The following is a 20,084-nucleotide window of genomic DNA, read 5'->3' on the forward strand; positions in this document are numbered from 1 at the left end:
TCTCAGAGAGAGAGAGAGTTGCTGAGTTGCACCCTTTTGGCAGCTTGAACTACTTTTGTGGGGCATTTCTTCCGGGTTTCCTTTGGCCAATCCTTTTGGTTTGCCTGAGTCACAGTCCATATTTGGTGTATCTCAGGATCCTCCCATGAGTTCACACACAACTCTTAGCCAAGATGAATTCTACCACAAAGGCCTATGGGTAGAGCATCCCTTGACATCACTCTCATTTTGATCTCTAAGGAGCTTTCCTGAGTATGTGTAGTAGGGGAGGTCTCCTGACTTGGAGAATGAGAAATATGTGGTCTGGGTAGGGCCCAATTTTAATTGTCCTGCTTTTCTTGTCTTGGAATTTTGGTCCACAGGGAATGAGTCGCCAATCACTTTACCCTCGAGGGCCCCATCTACTGCCTGCATCAAGATGAGGATGAAAGATCAGCAGGGCCACGTTTGCCAGGCCAATGGAGGTGAGCTTTATTCTGTAGAATGTGGGTTATCATGGAAGAATTTCAAGCAGATGACTGATGTGATCAGAGTTGCATTTGGGAAAAATGTCACCTAAGCAAGTAGAGAAAAAATGGGTGAAGGAGAATGGAGACAGAGAAACCAGTTAGGAAGCAATTGCTTAGGAAGAAACCAATTCTGAAGCAACAATCCAGATAACAGATTGTGAGTGACTCCTCAAAGGTTTTATTTTTTTTTTTTTAAGTTTTTTTTCCTCAAAGGTTTTAATGGTGGTCAAGGAGAGGATATGACATTTTTAAGAGGAGAAATTCTATTTATGGCCATAACTTGAGGGAAACTCTTGTTAAATTAAAGCTTCTTCTAATCTGCCCCACTCTGACCAGTTTGCATATGCAAACATAAACTGGAGCTGCTCTTTGGCAGGGGTTGAAGAGAGTTGAATTTGCTGTGCAAAACAGAATGAAAAGAACTTGGAACTCCCCGGAGTGACTTAGGAGGATAGTAATGAAGACTAATCATGAGAGAAGGAGGAGTGATAAACTAACAATAAAATACAGACTATTATTTTGTAATAGAATGTTAGTGGGGGGAAAAAAATCTCCAATAGGAAGTTAGTCCTTCTGTTACTGTTACAACATCTCATGCTTGGTTTGAAGTCACTGTGTCACTGTAATAACAACCTCTCCTTCATTTCCCAGGTTTTCATGTAATGTCGAGCCTGTGGAAACCAAGAAAGAGGGCTGAATGTCACAGGTTCATTGTCACATTAGGTCATTGTTGACTGAAATAGGGCCAGGCAACCATAGGTTTGCAAGATGCATGCTTGGTGCATGGAGCCAGAGACAACCATGAGCAGATAAGCCTCTAGCCCCTACCCCTGCATCCCAGGAATTCTCAGAAATTTCGACTGACATGGAGATGCACTGAGGTTTCCAGTTAACTTCATCTTGACTATTGAATACATGTGTATGGCACATACAGTCTCCCCTGGTGACTCAGATGGTAAAGAATGTGCCTGCATTGTGGGAGACCCGGCTTCAGTTCCCGGGTTGGGGAGATACCCTGGAGAAAGCAATGGCTAGCCACTCCAGTATTCTTGCCTGGAAAATCCCAAGGACAGAGGAGCCTGGCGGGCTACAATCCACAGGGTCACAAAGAGTCGGACATGACTGTGACGAACGTCACATCACCTCATATGCACATACATATGTCACTTTTATTTGACATGAGGAAAAATATGTACATAATATACACATGTATTTATATTTAAGTATGTAAATATTATATATAAATAAGATTTTCTTACATCAAGTAAAAATTATAGTAAATACTTGTGTATGTAAATACATCTGGTTGGCCAAAAATGTTCATTTGAATTTTTCTATAAGAAGTTACAGAAAAACCCAAATGAACTTTTTGACCAACCCAATATGTATAATACAATATAATATAATGACATACCAGGAATATGTGCCTTTTAGTCCTGAGGTTTGTGGATGCTCTGACCCTCCTCAAGAGGAGCATATCCATTTTCTGAAGCATTGTGCTATAGTTGTTATCCTCATGATAGAGTTATCGCACTCTTCCCCTCCAACCTGATGTCCATCTTCACAGCTCCCATGGATGTGCTCCCTCCAAGAGCACCAGTTCGAGTGAACACCTTTGAGCTCAGGAACCCACTGAGGCATTTTGTGTTGCCAACTGGCCCTTCCTTACTGCAACTCTCTGCTTTGCCACCTGACTCTCCTCTGGTTTTTCTTTAGACATACTCAACCTCTGCCCTTTTCTCGGACTCACCTCGTCCAAACCCCCATCTTTAAGTGCTACTCATATTCAATCCCTCACATCCTTATTCCCAGCACAAACCTACCCTCCCCATGATCACTACTTTCAAATGGACAGGTACCTCAGACACAACACTATTTAAAACTGAATGGATCTTCTTCCTCCAATACTTGCTGTATCCTGTGCTCCCATTTTGTGGCATGACTATCCACCCAAATGGCCCAGCCTGGACGTGTCAACCTGGACACCTCTCTTCTATTTACTCCTGCCTCCCTTCATCTAATCAGTCACTAAATTCTGTGGAGCACGTGCTTTCTCAGTCTCTGCTTTATCTGTTCTGATGTCTTCACCCCTACGCAGTGTCCACAGGCTGTCTTGCATTACTTCATTTCTAGATCATTGCAGTGGTCTCCTTACTGGTCTTCTTACCACCAGCCTGGGCCTCACTGAGTCCATTCTTCTCTCAGTTGCTGTTGTTCAGTTGCTCAGTTATGTTCGACTCTCTGCAACCCCATGGACTGCCATGCCAGGCTTCCTTGTCTTCGCTATCTCCTTGTTCAAACTCATGTCAATTGAGTCAATGATGCCATCCAACCATCTTATCTTCTGTTGCCCTCATCTCCCGGCATCATGGTCTTTTCCAATGAGTCAGCTCTTCGTATCAGGTGGCCAAAGCCATATATTTGCAAAGCTGTATAAACATCATGTCATGCTTTTTGAAATTCTTTGATGCTTGCCATGACCCTCAGAATGAATGCCCATTATCAGATCATGAACTCCTTATTGCCAAATTCAGACTTAAATTGAAGAAAGTAGGAAAAACAACTAGACCATTCAGGTATGACCTAAATCAAATCACTTATGACTATACAGTGGAAGTGAGAAAAAGATTTAAGGGACTAGATCTGATAGACAGAGAGCCTGATGAACTATGGATGGAGGTGCGTGACGTTGTACAGGAGACCGGGATCAATCAAGACCATCCCCATGGAAAAGAAATGCAAAAAAGCAAAATGGTTGTCTGAGGAGGCCTTACAAATAGCTGTAAAAAGAAGAGAAGCAAAACGCAAAGGAGAAAAGGAAAGATATTCCCATTTGAATGCAGAGTTCCAAAGAATAACCAGGAGAGATAAGAAAGCCTTCCTCAGTGATCACTGCAAAGAAATAGAAGAAAACAACAGAATGGGAAAGACTACAGATCTCTTCAAGAAAATCAGAGCTATCAAGTGAATATTTCATGCAAAGATGGGTTCGCTAAAGGACAGAAATGGTATGGACCTAACAGAAGCAGAAGATATTAAGTAGAGGTGGCAAGAATACACAGAAGAACTGTACAAAAACATCTTCATGACCCAGATAATCACAATGGTGTGATCACTCACCTAGAGCCAGACATCCCAGAATGTGAAGTCAAGTGGGCCTTAGGAAGCATCACTATGAACAAAGCTAGTGGAAGTGATGGAATTCCAGTTGAGCTATTTCAAATCCTGAAAGATGACTCTGTGAAAGTGCTGCACTCAATATGCCAGCAAATTTGGAAAACTCAGCAGTGGCCACAGGACTGGAAAAGGTCAGTTTTCATTCCAGTCCAAAAGAAAGGCAATCCCAAAGAATGCTCAAACTACTGCACAATTGCACTCATCTCACACACTAGTAAAGCAATGTTCAAAATTCTCCAAGCCAGGCTTCAGCAATACGTGAACAGAGAACTTCCAGATGTTCAAGCTGGTTTTAGAAAAGGCAGAGGAACCAGAGATCAAATTGCCAACATCCGCTGGATCATCGAAAAAGCAAGAGAATGTTCCAGAAAAATATCTATTTCTGCTTTATTGGCTATGCCAAAGCCTTTGACTGTGTGGATCACAATAAACTGTGGAAAATTCTTCAAGAGATGGGAATACCAGACCACCTGACCTGCCTCTTGAGAAATCTGTATGCAGGTCAGGAAGCAACAGTTAGAACGGACATGGAACAACAGACTGATTCCAAATAGGAAAAGGAGTACGTCAAGGCTGTATATTGTCACCCTGCTTGTTTAACTTATATGCAGAGTACATCATGAGAAACGCTGGGCTGGAAGAAGCACAAGCTGGAATCAAGACTGCCCGGAGAAATATCAATAACCTCAGATATGCAGATGACACCACCCTTGTGGCAGAAAATGAAGAGGGACTAAAAAGCCTCTTGATGAAAGTGAAAGAGGAGAGTGAAAAAGTTGGCTTAAAGCTCAACATTCAGAAAACTAAGATCATGGCATCCTGTCCCATCACTTCATGGCAAATAGATGGGGAAATAGTGGAAACAGTGTCAGACTTTATTTTTGGGGGCTCCAAAATCACTGCAGATGGTGATTGCAGCCATGAAATTAAAAGATGCTTACTCCTTGGAAGGAAAGCTATGACCAACCTAGATAGCATATTAGAAAGCAAAGACGTTACTTTGCCAACAAAGGTCCATCTGGTCAGGCTATGGTTTTTCCAGTGGTCATGTATGGATGTGAGAGTTGGACTGTGAAGAAAGCTGAGTGCCAAAAAATGTATGCTTTTTACTGTGGTGTTGGAGAAGACTCTTGAGAGTCCCTTGGACTGCAAGGAGATCCAACCAGTCCCTCCTAAAGGAGATCAGTCCTGGATGATCATTGGAAAGACTGCTGCTGAAGCTGAAACTCCAGTACTTTGGCCACCTCATGCAGAGTTGACTCATTGGGAAAGACCCTGATGCCGGGAGGGATTGGGGGCAGGAGAAGGGGATGACAGAGGATGAGATGGTTGGATGGCATCACCGACTCGATGGACATGGGTTTGAGTAAGGTCCGGGTGTTGGTGATGGACAGGGAGGCCTGGTGTGCTGCGGTTCACGGGGTCACCTAGAGTCAGACACGACTGAGCGACTGAACTGAACTGAACTGAACTGAGTTGTTCAGGGCAGACTATTGTGGCCCTTAGACCCTTCCAGCCTTTTTATTTCAGACATAGAAAATTTTATTGAATTTTGGAAATTTGTCTTACCAAGGCATGCCTCTGTGGTTCAGATAGGCATATAATTTGACTGAGAGAAAGCTGGTAAACATGACAGTTTGGTTGAAACCTAATTTCCAGCTTTGGTGTACCATAATGATGGTTTACTCACAAACCCTTGTCTAACTGGGGGATGGCTTCTCAGCTGTGATTTTTTTCAGTCAGTCATTTCTTCTGAGGGCTTTTTAGAAAAGTTAAAAGTTAGAATGACTCAAAAAGATAAGTTGGAACAAACCAAATTCCAAATCAGCTGTCTAATCAAAATAACGTAAATATCCAAATTATTAAAACTGCTTAAATAAAATACAGTAGGTTATGTGATGGTATGTAAGTTATATGTGTGTTTAAATAGCAGCAGCAGCAAATATGCATTAAGAAGGGTCTAAAAGGATGTACACTAAAGGGTTGTCAGTAATTCTGCATTGGTGAGATTGTGGAGATTTTTTATGTTTATTGCCTTATCTGTATATTCTAATTTGTCTTAATGATCACATACTACTTTTGCTAAAGACCATATGGAAACTAAATACTAATACTATTCTTAATCCGCAAAACCTATCAATACTAGCAGAAAGACTGAAATATTAACTCTTCACCAAATTCTTGCTTTTTATAGAATGACATTAACCCTATGATTTTCTATTTTCTGTAATACCCTGTTCTCTCAAGCTTAAATGTCTCTCCTCATTCATCATCCCTACCATTTGATTCCTTTTTCAGCCTGGCGTGCTCTCCATTCGTTAAAATTCTAAAACAAATGTCACCTTCCTTGAATTCTTGACCCCTTATCTGCTTATGGTCAAGGGTCTATGGTAAACAGTGGCTGGCTCACAAGTCAAACCCATTCAACACTTCTACTGTCCAGTCTGCAGACTAAAGAGAGTTTTAACATTTTTTAATGGTTGAAAAAATGATCAGAAGAAGAATATGAGCAACACATGAAAATTACATGAAATTTGAATTCTAGTGGCTACAAATAAGCTGCATTAGAACACAGACATGCTCATTCATTTGCATATTATCTGTAGCTGTTTTCACCCTACGATGGCAGGGTTGAGTAGTTGTGACAGAGAACAAGCGGCCCACAGAGTCTAAAATGTTTAAATATGTTATACAGTATCTTACATATCTCTGGCCCTTTATAGAAATTTGCTAACACCAGTTTTAGAACATTAGGCTTCCTCAGTGCTCACAAAAGACTCTATACCTACTGCAAATTCTGGAAGGAAGGAGGATCCTCACGCTTTGGAAGTGAAAGACACTTTCTAATTCAATTGGTCTCCCCAGCATCAAGCAGAGAGCCTCATCCACAGGAGGCACCTGATAGACACATGATGCCTGAAGGAATGGTGTCAGCTCCCTCCCCTAGACTTGTAAGTGACATGAAGACAGGCAGTTTTATCTCCTTTGTTCACTGCACATCCTCGGTGTCCAAAAGTATTTGGAACATGGCAGGCACTCAGAGAACAATTGTGAAAGTTCAGTCCATGGGTCACTAAGAGTGGGACACAACAGAGCAACTTCACTTTCCCTTTTCACTTTCATGCATTGGAGAAGGAAAGGGCAACCCACTCCAGTGTTTTTGCCTGGAGAATCCCAGGGACGGGGGAGCCTGGTGGGCTGCCGTCTATGGGGTCACACAGAGTCGGACACGACTGAAGCGACTTAGCAGCAGCAGCAGCAGTGCCTCCGTACCAGTACCATATTTCTGAGTTTTGTAATTCTTAGGTCAGATCTGTGACTTTTACATCTACTATTTGACGACTGATGAAAACAAAACCCCACCTTCCAAACCTCAGAGAAACAAAGAAAGACAGGGTGAACTTCTCACGAAAGGAAGGAGTTGAGGTCTTTTCAAGAACGTATCGATTTACCCCTGTCTGCGGTGCCTCTCAACACACGCACTGCAGTCTGTTTTTACCTCTTCCTCTCCCTCACTTGGAGCAACTACATCAGGGCAGGTATTAAATCATGATCCTGCTGACACTGAGTTATTGAATACCTGTGGCAGCAGGGCTCCAGACGCAGAGTGAGACTCAGCATTTTGTCCCTGTTTCAACCAGGATGAGGTGTACTTTAAGAGATTAATGTGCAGATATAAATCATGGTCTAAACACTTCATCTGGTCTTGGACAGCCCCTCTCCCAGTGAGCTGAATGCTCTTTATAGGGGATGAACTAGCTAGCTTTCATACCAGCTCTGTGAGTTTGCAGGAACGATGAACTTGGGATTCCTGTTCTGTGCTGAAGAGTCGTGATACCTTGCCTGGCTCCAGTGCTGTCTTCTGAAATCACATTCTAAAAGTGCTTTCCGGGAACGAAAAATATGCCAACTTAGTGTCTGACTTTATCATACTTGCCTTATTAGGGGCTTTACAATGTTTTGTAGGTTGAGTATGGGGATCCATATTGTTAAGTGCCTTATCAGTGCATGCTCCTCTCTCCCGAAGCCCAAAAGTTTCCAGCAAGGCAAAAATCTGAAGGAGGAGATATTTGTCTCCCAAACACTCTTGTCTGGTGAAAAGGCCTAGCCAGTCCCCACAGCCTAGCATCTCCTGGCAGCCCAGGAAGTAACCTCCTCCTCTTAGCTCTGCACACCCCCTTTTTTCTGGGATTTATACATGGTTTTATCAAAGGATCTATTTATCAGCAACCATTTACTCCTTTGCTTCATCCTGGTGGAGCTGAAAGCTCTTCACATTCAGAAGAGCCCTGTTCTCATGCACACACAGGTCAGGGGAAAGGAAGGTCAGTCTCGGCTTTCTGTGCTAATTCACACCCCCCACCCCCCCCACCCCCCCCACACACACCCATGCTTGCCTTTTAAAAATCTATATTTTAGCACTTTTTTTGCACAACAGCAACAAGCACGATTGTGAACACTCATGAAAAGGGGTAAAATACTGAAGTCACTGCTAAAGGAAACTGACATTCCCACTGTCCTCCTAAGCACAGGGAGCCTTAGGACTCTGAGTTCAGAAGGAAGCAGAGACATGCAGTGATGCAGAAGGAGCATGCATGGGCTTCTGAAACAGTCTCCCATGCATCCCCAGCCTCTCTGAACCTGGGTTTCCTCGTGGATTAAATAGGAAGAGCACCTTTTAAAGTTGTTGTGAAAAGTACACAACTTAGTTCAGAAAAATGTCAGTCACTCCCCACACAAAGTCAGGAAATAATTATTAAATGGGTGCCCCAAGAGCTGACCAGGACCTCTGTCATACTCTGTAGGACACAAAGGAAGCATTGCTAATCAAAGATAATGCGAAGGACTTCAGAGGAGATCTGTGGCTTTCATAAGCTGGAGCCCAGCACCAGGTGGAATGAAGGTAATCTCTGACAGATCTTTCTCTTATCTGAAAACCCAGATCTTTCTTGAATGAAAGAGAGATGGGGTAGGATGATTTCAAATGCATGTGCCCTTGTCCGTGGATGTATGTAGTGGACGCTGACATCACCACTATGTAGGCAGAACACAGAGATGCACTAAACTCAGCATCCCCAACCTCCAGGATCTAACGCCTGATGATCTGAGGTGGAGCTGATATAATAATAATAGAAATAAAGTACATAATACATGTAATGTTCTGGAATCATATGGAAACCATCTTCCCCTCCCCCACCCCCTTCCATGGAAAAACTGTCTTACATGAAATCAGTCCCTGGTGCCAGGAAGGTTGGGGACCGCTGCCCTAAACTAAAGCTTATCACAGCCAGAGCTCAAAGGAGACTTGAGTGGTGACTCTTTAGCATTACCCTCAAGACAGCTCTGAATGCGGGGGGCCTATCTTCCAGGTGTTCCCTCAGCACTTGTTTCATCTCTACCAAGAAACTTTCTAATTTGCCATTTTTTTCCAGAAATAGTTAACTTTAATTATAAATGATCGAACGACTTCTGGGTGTTGTTGGGAATGGGGGAGTGTCAGTTGACATAATGGGTCCAATATTCATGCCTCTAGGATGACAATGGTCAAGTTGGGTCTTTTCCCAAGCTTTTATTAGTATCTCACTACCAAAAAGACCTTTAAGAAGGTCCTTGATTTCAGATCTTTAGAGAGAGCTCTGATTAGATTTTCTTAGACATGAGAAAACATAGGCAAATGCTAAGTACCCAAACCTTTTTATGGGTGAGAATGTAATATTTTTAAGATTTAGCAAAGTTACATACACACCTGACAGATGTGATTATCCACTTACAAAAAAAATTAGTTTGCTTAAAAAAACCCAAAAAACTTCAATCCAAATTTATTAGGATTACAAAAATAATAGCACATTTCATGAACTCATTATAGCTCAGAGTTACCAACACATCCAGAGCATGTTTAAATAAACTGCTTCTTGTCAATACAAATCTCATGACATAAAAAAGAAGTTTATTTTAATATTTACAGAAGAAACATGCTGGTAGTTTCTTAACATTCTCTTTGGAATTAATGGGTGAGGCTATTTTTAAAGTCAGAGAACATCTCAAATTGAAGAAGGTATTTTAGAAACATCTCACAATACATTTTATCTAATACCAACTGAATAATTCTGCATCCTCTTCTAAAAATCAGGCTTTTATCGCAGAGCTTCTGGAACTTCCACCTACAAAAATAGGGGATTCTCTTTCAATAAAAACAATGAAAATGATAAAGTGAAAAAAAAATTCTGTACAGTATGACTTTAGCAGTATTTTCTAGAAAGAACTCAGATTGCTGTGAGTGCACGTGTGCAAAGTTGCTTCAGTTGTGTCCACCTCTTTGCGACTCTATGTCCTGTTGGTCTGCCAGGCTCCTCTGGCCATGGGATTCTCCAGGCAAAAATCCTGGAGTGGGTTGCCATGCCCTTCTCCAGGGGATCTTCCCCAGGGATTGAACCCAAGAGGTCTCTTACCTCTCTTACATTGGCAGGTGTGTTCTTTATCACAAGTGCCACCTGGGAAACCCAGATTATTGCTGGGTGATGTTCAAATTTTTTTATTATAAATTAGGTGTTAAATCACTCGCCAGAAAGAAAGACAAGAAAGTGAAGTCTCTCAGTCGTGTCTGCCTCTTTGTGACCCCGTGGACTGTAGCCTACCAGGCTCCTCCATCCAGAGGGATTCTCCAGGCAAGAATACTGGAGTGGGTTGGCATTTCCTTCTCCAGACGATCTCCTGGACCCAGGGATCGAACCCGTGTCTCCTGCATCGCAGGCAGACGCTTTAACACTCTGAGCCACCAGGGAAGTTCAATCACTTGCAACTCGGTGGTAAAATTTTTGTTAAGTGATGAATCTGTTTTGGAGAGATATACCCTGATTTCTTATTAAGGAAATTGGGATTTTTTTTTTTTTTTTTAGGTTGTAATGTCTTAAGATGAGCCTGGCCCTTAAAAGACTGTGATGCCAAGAACGTGGACCAAGCACATCTCTCAAACAGAAATGTGTTCTCGCAAGTGACCTGCTCTTGATGCTCCGGATTTGGCAGCATGCTCCGGCCTATACTGATAAGTGTTAAGAGAGGTGATTTGGTACCCGAGTGCGGTGGAGGCTGACTCCTACGCTGGGTGCTCGCCCCAGTCTGCCCTTGGGTTACTTACCCGCCTTAGCTGTTTTATGCTGCTTCCCCGAATAGCTTCCATGAGATTCTCGTGAGCTGATCTCTGTGGGGTAGACGGTCGGGAACTGTCTTCCATTTTCTTCTCCTGCACCGACCTCAGGGAATTTTTAATTTCCTTTAGGATATTGTTTGGCTGTTTCTTAGCCTTTTTCCCTTTTTTCTTTTTCTGTCCGTTTTGTAAGGCCCGCTGGGCGCTCTCCTGCTGTTTGATGACTTCCGCGATGTTGCGGGTGATGAGCTTCTTCTCTGGGGGCGGAGGCGGGGGAGGCGGAGGTGGGGGTGGCAGCCTTTGGGGAGCAAGAGGGGGTGGCGGTGGGGGCGGGGGAGGGGGCGGGGGCGGGGGCGGGGCCGCCGGAGACGGAGGACGGCTCCTCACAGTTTGGACTTTCTTGGGGAGTTTGGGGGAAGACCAGGGGGAGTGCTTGGGAGATGCGTACGGTGAAGAGCCTGGCGTGCCCCTCCGCCAGACTTTGGTCCTAAGGTTGGCTCCTCCGTCGTATCCCTCCTGCTGTTTCTGCTCCTGCATCCGCTTCTGCCGCTGCTTATCCATGTTTCTGGTCAAGAGGCTGGTCATGCTCATTCTTGGTCCTGGCAGCTCGAAATGGTAGCCCAGCCTCAGAAGCGTGGTGTTCTCCCTCAGCAGCTTGACGATCTCCATCTCCACCTGGCTGCCCATGATGTGCCTCTGGTTGTGGAAGCGCAGCTCGGTGAGCACGCTGTTGTGCTGCAGCGCCCTCATGATGGCCAGGATGCCCTTGCCCGTGATGAAGTTGGACTCGATGTTGACGCTGGTGATGTGCCGGTTGACCCGGAGCATGTCCGCGATGGCCGTGGCCGCGCTGTCGTCGGCGCGCGTGTTGGCCAGGCTGAAGGCCTTCACCACCGTGTTGGCCTTGAGGGCCTCGGCGAAGCGGGCGAGGGTCTGCGAAGTGATGTTCTCGATGTTGTTCAGATTGACTTCCGTGGTGTCGGGGTCGTTGTTTTTAATCTTTTCCAGAGCATCCTCGATCACTGTGGGGTTCCCGCAGGGGTGAATGGCAGCGGGGGGAGACTCCGTGTTCCTTCCGCTGTGGCCGTTAGTCAGATGGATGTTTTCGATTTGACTTGTAAATGTCTTTGGCCTCGCGTTGTCAGAATGGACACTATCGGAATGCACAGATCCGTTCATCCCTCCCTCCTTCGCACCTGTTCTTTCCTCTCCTTCGCTGTCCTCCTCCTCCTCGTCCTCGTCCTCGTCCTCCTCTTCCGTGTACACATCCTCAGAAACCTCACTGTTACATTCTGTAAAGACAAGCTCTTCCTCACTCTCCTCTTTGTCCTCTTCTGCAACCTAAAGAGCAGAGTATCCTCATGAAGTTTGCCACTGTAAGCACATTATTAAATTTTACAAAAATAACACACGGTTTTGCAATATATGCATGTATCAGATCATCACGTGGTTGCTCTAAAACTCACACAATGTGATATGCCAGTTATATCTGAATAAATTCTTTAAAAAGTAACACACAAGCAAGTAAGACAAAACTTTCTAAGAATAAAAAGTTCGTCTCCAGCTACTAATCTTCCTAGTTCAGGTGACCAGGGATAACATTTCCTTGCATAACTTTCACCAGCTTTTTCTGTATTCTGCAGAATTTTTTTGTATTCTGCAAAATAAATATCCAGAATTCTGTTTATGGAATAAGAGTTTGCCATCATTTTGCCAGTTTTTAACAAATAAGTGGGAGCTCCTGCTCTGGAAAACCCTTGGTAGCATTTTTATTCTCTTAACTCCCTCTCCTGAATGACCTGACTTCTAGTCCACTTACCGTTTAGCAGATTCAGTCATCCCTTGGGGAATCACCCTTCTGTCCTTCCTTATTTCTCCATCCCAAACATACAAATGACAACAAAAATACATAACACGTTTATGAGTTCCCTTTCTTTTCTTTAAGATTTCTTTTTGAGGGGATCATTTTTAAAGTCTTCATATCGAATTTTGTTCTGTTCTTTCTTCTGCTTTGTGTTTTGGCTTTTTGGCCCTGAGTCATGCAGGATATTAGCTTCCTGACCAGGGATCAAAGTCACACCTTCCGTATTGAAAGGCGAAGTCTTAACCGCTGAACCATCAGGGAAATCCTTGGGTTCCCTTTCTTAATGTTCAGAAATTCTTCCCCCTGTCTGCCGCCTACAGTCTCTGTGACAGGAGCCCAGAGCCCTCTGCCATGTCCTATGTCCATGCATACAGAGGCTGGGCACCTCCCTCTATGTAGAGCTTGGCACGGGGTCTCAGAGACCACACCACATGGAAGCTGAGGCTGTCTCTGTCTTTTTCTGGGGAAAGAAACCAAGGGAGCAGGTCAAAACCCATCTCTATGCAGAAACTCACCCTTTGCAGCAAATCAGCTTGAAATCTCATGTTATCACAGGATTAAATGAGACGGGACTTCAGAAGACACGAGGTGGGAGAGATAATTGCCTTTGGCACTAACTACATTTCAACCATCATGTAGAACAGCAGAGAACAGTAGAAAAATCTTGAAGCAAGCCACTGCCTCAGCCTGATGGTCTTAAATTATTTACTAGGTATCAATTATGAAGGACTTTCAGGCAAACACAATTTCACCTCATCTTGGTCTTTCCTGTTTACAAGACTTTGTACTGAGAAGTTCAGCTGATTCCCCCTCTCCCTTTTTTCTTTTCCTCACTACCTTTTCTGATAAAATAAAAATCTGACAATTGCTGACAGAGTCTGATTTTCCATAATGCTATCTTTTTAGCCCTTTAGTTTCTCTAAAGCCTGGAGACCCTTTCCTGTCCCCAAAGCCAGAATTCTTCCTTCTACATGGGAATGTTTTTGACCCCAGCCTCCTGCTGCCCGAGGCACGTGGAATGAGCTTTGGAAAACACTGCGCTGCTCTCCAAGTTTGTTTGCCCAGTTGGTGTCATGAAATAGCCTCCAGTTATCCGCTTGTTTGGAGTGGCAGGCACCAAGTGATGGCCTGGGGAAGGGGTCAGCCACTCCTGGGATGGCTTGTCCAGTCTTAATTTACTCACTTGTTCAGGATCAGGAAGGAGAGTGACACTGTGTGTGTGTGTGTGTGTGTGTGTGTGTGTTTACATGTTTCAGTATTTGGAGGAAAGAGGCCTGTCTCAAAATTCAAGGTGTACCCCCTGTCACACCACTGTTAAATGGTACTCCTCTAGTTTTTCAAAGACCTTTAGGCTTTATCTGGCAAGAGGTGTTTTTTCCCTTAAATATATTTGCAGAGATCATATCCGAAACTCTTATCCAGCAATGAGTTGTCCTGTGACATCTCAATGACATTTCCTGCAGAAAGCCTTCTTTGACACCTCCTCAAATTATCTTCGTGATGTGATCCCATGATGCTGTAACTCCTCCAATAAAGTACCTCTTTAATTATTTGTCTTTTTCTCCCAAAAGACTGTCTGCAGGGTGACAAAAAGGATCATGTCTGTTCTCACCTCACACAGTGCTCAGCAGGTAGTAGGGACTCGGTAAAATTTGTTAACTGAATGGCTCTAAATTGACATTGGTTAACAGCCTCAGGCTTCCCTGGTGAGTCAGTTGGTAAAGAATCCATCTGCAATTCAGGAGCCCTGGGTTCGATCCCTGGATTGGGAAGATCCCCTTGGTGGAGGGCATGGCAACCCACTCCAGGATCCTTGCCTGGAGAATTCCATGGACAGAGAAGCCTCGGGGGCTACAGTCCATGAGGTCACGAAGAGTCGGACGCAACTGAGTGACTAAGTACAGGACAGTGTAACAGCCTCTAAGTCAGGGGAGGTCTTGGAGAATAGTGCAGATGGGGTGGATGGGACGAAGGTGATTGATTGTCCTGGTTTGCCTGGGGCTGAAAGGTATCCCAGGAAACAGAGTTTTGCATTCTAAAATCTACACAATCCCAGACTAGTTGGGGGATATCTCAGAGAAGAACAGCAGAAGGGAGAAAAGTATCCAGAGAAGGAGGAAGAATGATGTTAAAGCAATCATTGCCCACTTTCAAAATTATTCCCGCGTTTGGACTGACTGCAGTGCTCCAGATCACCTATCTGCAACTGCTCTAGAGTTAACCCAGATCCTTGCAAGGGCTTCCCTGATGGCTCAGATGGTAAAGAATCTGACTGCAATGCACGAAACCTGGGTTTGATCCCTGGGTTGGGAAGATCCCTTGAAGAAGGGAATGGCAACCGCTTTAGTGTTCTTGCTGGGGGAATCCCCATGGACAGAGGAGCCTGGTGGGCTACAGTCCATGAGATCACAAAGAGTCGCACATGATAGACTAACACTTGCAAGAATGGGGATGAGGTGAGGCAGTGAAGCTTGAGGCACTGAAGGGGGTGATAGGGAGAAGCGAATATGGGTACACTTAGGGAATAAATAAGGCAACAAGAAGAGGGTGGCCAACCATTTCTTCTTATTACTTCCCTGGCACCATTATATGAAGACGGAGTCAGTAAGCATGGTTTCCCATTCTGGTTCTGGTTCTACCCATAAAGAGTTGGTTTTGTTTGTTGTGTTAGTTACCAAGTCTTGTCCTACTCTTTGTGACCCCATGGACTGTAGCCCACCAGGCTCCTCTGTCCATGGAATTTTCCAGGCAAGAGTACTGGAGTGGGTTGCCATTTCCTTCTCCAGAGGATCTTCCCCACTCAGGGATCGAATCCGCGTCTTCTGCATTGGCAGGCAGATTCCTTACGACTGAACCACCAGGGAAGGCTCAAAAAGAGCTGCTTGATCTTAGACAAATCACTAAACCTCTGGCACAGAAGGGCTCAAGGAAACTGCAGTAGGGCTGGGCGGTTCTCCAACCCCAGGGTTTGTCAAAAGCACCAGGAGGGCTGGTGAAGCCACACAGTGCTGGGCCCCACCCCCAGCGTTCTTCATTCGGCTGGTCTGGGGGAGTCCTAGAATGAGTTGGAAGGTCCCAGGTGATGCTGATGTACCCACATTCTGAGAATTGCAGTCTTTGTGCCAACAGGACTGGGTTTGAATTTCAGCTAGAAGCTGTTAATCTCAAATGAGTTTCTTAACCTGTCCCGGTCTCACTTCTCACATCCAGAAGGTGCGAGTTCAGTGAAGTGATGTGAATGTACTTATTAGCACCTATGCCTGACACCCAGCAGATGCTCAAGCTCAGGGAGATGGACCTTTGGGTCTCCAAGGCCTCTTGGAGATGTTTAATGCAGGATAAGTTTGTGGGAGTCCAGGTGGGCAGAAGCTGTCATTCAATAGGTGTTGAAGATGATTTTCATAAATATTTACAGAGCCAGCAGTAGCCTGATAAGTGTGACCCCTCATCTCCTCCTCATGGTCTACACCGGGCTGCTCTTCACTTACAACATCACCCCCCACCCCCCACCCCCACCCCCCCACCCACCAGTCAGCTGCTCTGAGCTTTTTCCTGGAGTTGAAATGGATTGACACCCTCCACTGGCAAACTTCTGCTCAGCACTCCTTGTGACTCTAGAGACACCTTGCCAGCAGGGAAAGAGGAGCGAGAGAAAAGTTAACTAGCTGAGAAAGGAATCAAAGTTCATCAACACACAGCCTCTCTAATTGAGCTGATAAGTCATTGGCAGGGCTCAGGGATCAGCAAAACCTTTGGCAGGAGCAGGTGGGTTTCATCAACAGCTGACAACAGGCTTTGTCCTTTGCTTTCCACTCATCTCAAGACGTCATGACATTAAAATGCCTTTGTTGGGTGATCACTCCAATGGCTGTCTGTCCTGGACGTTATGAGGCAGTTTTAATCTTTTTTTATTAGGGAAAATCTTTAAGAACTATTAGGGAAATGTGATACTTCCTATATTTGACCAGATTTCGGACACACATTTCCACATCAAAAAAAAAAAAAAAAAAAACCTTATGTTTGTGGAATAATTGACCAACCCAAATCCTGGCCCATTTTGTGTATCCTTCCTTCTCACCACCCACCTTCAGACCTTCAGGGCAGGTCACCACTGTGGCCTTGGCGAGCCCTGGCCTGATTCTGGTGGCCCATTCTGCAATGATTGACATGGACAAAACTCACACATATCTTGCTACAAATGTGGCCCACACACTCTGTCGTCAAGATCATCTAACAGTTCCTGGATTAGTACTATGAAAGTCTTGCCATTGGCTTCAGGCCATTTTGATCTTAGATGATTCTAGTAGAGCACACAGGTTTTAAACTATTGCTCCTGACCAGTGTTCTTCCACAAATTCAGGAATATATTATTTTGATATTCTTATTGCCATAACTATATTTTCGGAGCTTAGTCTTTTGAACTCCCTTCTGTGAATGATTTATTTGACAAATTCAAATTAACTATTTACTGGGCAGAGAACAAGAACTTAATAGACCTGACCTCTAATAGAAACGCATTTTCTGATCTCAGAATCACCATTATAAAATAGGAAGGAATCTTAGAGGTCATCCTTGCAAGGATGCTTAACCTGGAGCCTTAGGAGGGTTTCAGGATGTGTGCCACCATTTCGAAATTCTATGCAAAATTTTTGTATGTTTGCACAAGCACACATGCATTTTATTAGGAAAGTCTTTAACATTAAAATCTCAAAATGGTGTCTGAAGAACACCCTCCATTGATATGAAAGAGAACTCTGCAGAACTGACTCTCTGTTCAAGGTCTTACAACTTCAGGGCAGAGCAGGGATTAGAAATAAGGTGCCCTGACTCTCAGCCCCAAATATTACTCACCACCCCATGTTTCTTGGTGTTGGAAAAAGGAATTAGTTTTATTGTAGCCACCATCACAGTCCAAGCAACAGATTACCCACTATTGTCTTTATAGAAGAAAATAAATTTACTTAGCCGCCATATACATTTACTTAACTACCATATATGTGTGTGTGTGTGTGTGTGTGTGTGTGTGTGTATGTATGTATAAAACAAGTATACCACATCCTTAACTTATAACTCAAATTAGACTTTTGTTTGGCAAAATATCTAAACCCATGATTTGCTTGTGAATTATTTTCCTCTTGAAGATCCCATCTTTGTCAATCACAGGACCCCCCAACTAAGAATCTTTCATATAATCCATTAGGTGGTCATAAAAGTTAGATGACTATTTCAGCCTGAGAAAATTTTCAATAGCAGGTGCAAAGTGGGTTATAAGAAAAGTGATGAGGAATGAAAAATTAGAAAAAAATAAAAAAGCTTCCTGGGTTCGGGGTTGGGGGATTGGGAATAGCTAAGGAAAAAAATCCGAGAGCCTACCTTTCCACACTCCCCCAGCCTCTCCTTCTCCAAGAGTTTCTGGGACTCCTTTTCCCAATAGGCCATCAGCGCCTCTCTGCTGAATGTCCCTGTGGGGGTTTTCTCGGTCAGACTCTTTTGCCTCATCCCCACCGGGAGGCTGTGATCAGGTTCAATGTCGTCCAGCTCCCTCTCTAGCTCCTTCAGCTCCTCGGCTGACAGGGAAGCCAGCAGTTCGTCCTCATCGATGGATTCATATTTGCTAAGTCCTCTCCTGTAGCCAAAGGTAGACATGGTCCCTGCTTTGTCAGACCCACAAGGAGCTTGGGGAACCAGGCATTCAAGGCAGCCAGCAGCAGGCAGGGAGGAGAGTGGGTAGGCTGGTTAGCAACTGGTGCTGGGAGAGCCTGCGATAGCCTTTTAAGAGTGGTGATACAGGCTGTGACAATGCAGAGAGGGGTGAAGGCATAGGCTGTTTTAGGCATCAGACGTCAGCTAGACATTTGAACACAAAGAATGTCACATCAGTGGTGGATGGAGGTCTCAGAAACCAGTGGGGATTATTCACATACTGGCCAGGGACATATTTAGCCGAGCCTAGTGGCTCATGAGGACAGGCAGACAGGGCTTCAGATAGGAAGTAACCGGCTTCTTACTTTGTTTTCAAACAACAAGAGGGTAAAAATATATTTCTAAAATGGCTCACTACCACCACCATGGTCATGAAAAGACTCTCTTCTTATAATCTTCCAGGATGAGAAATGACTACACATGCCTTTAGAGTAGTTATTCTAGTTCTCCTAAAAAACATATCGTGGGTTGCATTGATGAGAGCAGAAGGTTATAATGATATAGCAATTTTCTATTGTCATTGCATTTTGCAGTTTACAAAGTGCTTGTATGTAATTTTCCTAATCATAAGTCCTGAGAGATGATTTACATTAATTGTCTTCCTTTACAGATTTTGGCAATTGAGGCTCTGAGAAATTAAGTGAAGTCAGACAGCTAGAAGGGCGGAAGCCTTTGCACTCTCTCCTCTGCACAAAATGGCTTCCTTCTCCTCACCCCGGAATATTAGTAAACAACTTGATTCACAAACAAGACTCCCCAAAAGACAAATAACAATATTGGACAAGATTTATTATGAACTGACACTACGCCAGTCTAGTGCTAAGCATTTTAAACATTTATCTCACTTAATCCCACAACTGGATTTGTGTCTGGGCTGAAAATTGAAGGGATGCTAATTTGAAATTATATACTTGCCCACATCTTTATGAATGTGATGGAATACACACACAGTTTACAGGGTTTCATAAATATATCATTGTAGCATACAGGTATATGAACATGTGTTAAAATGTATATACATAGAACTATACATGTATCAACACAAATACATTATACTTTGTTTATGCATTCAGTAGTTGTGAATGTTTGGGTTGTTTCCAGGTTTGGGGAGTTATAAACAATGTTGAATACTCACTGCAAGCCTATGTAGCCACATGTTTTTATTTCCCTTGGGTAGCTAGTTTGCAGTAGTGGAATTACTGAGTTATATGGTAAATTTACTTTTCATGAAACTGCCTAATTATTTTCCAAAATGGCTGTACCAATTTACTTTCCCATCAGTGATGAGGAGCATTTCAGTTTCTCCACATCTTAACATGTTTTTGCTGAAGTGTTGGGTTATAGCTATTTCAGTGCCTATGAAATGGTATCTCATTATTGTTTTAAATTTCATTCCTCTAATAACTAATGATATGTGCCGTGTTTAGTTGCTCAGTCGTGTCCAACTCTTTGCAACTCCATGGACTGTAGCCTGCCAGGCTCCTCTGTCCATGGAGATTCTCCAGGCAAGAATACTGGAGTGGGTTACATGCCCTCCTCCAGGGAATCTTCCCAACCCAGGGATTGAACCCAGGTCTCCCACATTGCAGGCAGATTCTTTACCATCTGATCCACCAGGGAAGCCTATAACTAGTGATATTGAGCATCATATCATATGTTTACTGGCAATCATGTCAACTTTGGTAAA

The 20,084-nt window shown here is 43.9% G+C and overlaps 1 protein-coding gene across 2 annotated transcripts; it reads right to left on the reverse strand.

Moving 5' to 3' along the window:
* Positions 1 to 9,489: 9,489 nt before the first annotated feature.
* LMOD2 (leiomodin 2) lies at positions 9,490 to 18,487 on the reverse strand. Of its 2 annotated transcripts, none has more exons than XM_020909484.2 (3): positions 18,068 to 18,487; positions 10,822 to 12,171; positions 9,490 to 9,847 (listed from the first exon to the last, which is right to left on the reverse strand). In XM_020909484.2, the coding sequence occupies exons 1-3, from the start codon at positions 18,338 to 18,340 to the stop codon at positions 9,821 to 9,823; spliced, it is 1,650 nt and encodes a 549-aa protein (XP_020765143.2). In that variant the 5' UTR covers positions 18,341 to 18,487; the 3' UTR covers positions 9,490 to 9,820. The 2 variants fall into 2 exon arrangements, with proteins under 2 accessions (XP_020765143.2, XP_070322408.1); XM_070466307.1 differs by lacking the exon at positions 18,068 to 18,487 and adding an exon at positions 13,210 to 13,725.
* Between the last annotated feature and the right edge of the window lie 1,597 nt (positions 18,488 to 20,084).

Source organism: Odocoileus virginianus, chromosome 1 (genome assembly GCF_023699985.2).
Source record: "Odocoileus virginianus isolate 20LAN1187 ecotype Illinois chromosome 1, Ovbor_1.2, whole genome shotgun sequence".
Classification (NCBI taxonomy): Eukaryota; Metazoa; Chordata; class Mammalia; order Artiodactyla; family Cervidae; genus Odocoileus; species Odocoileus virginianus.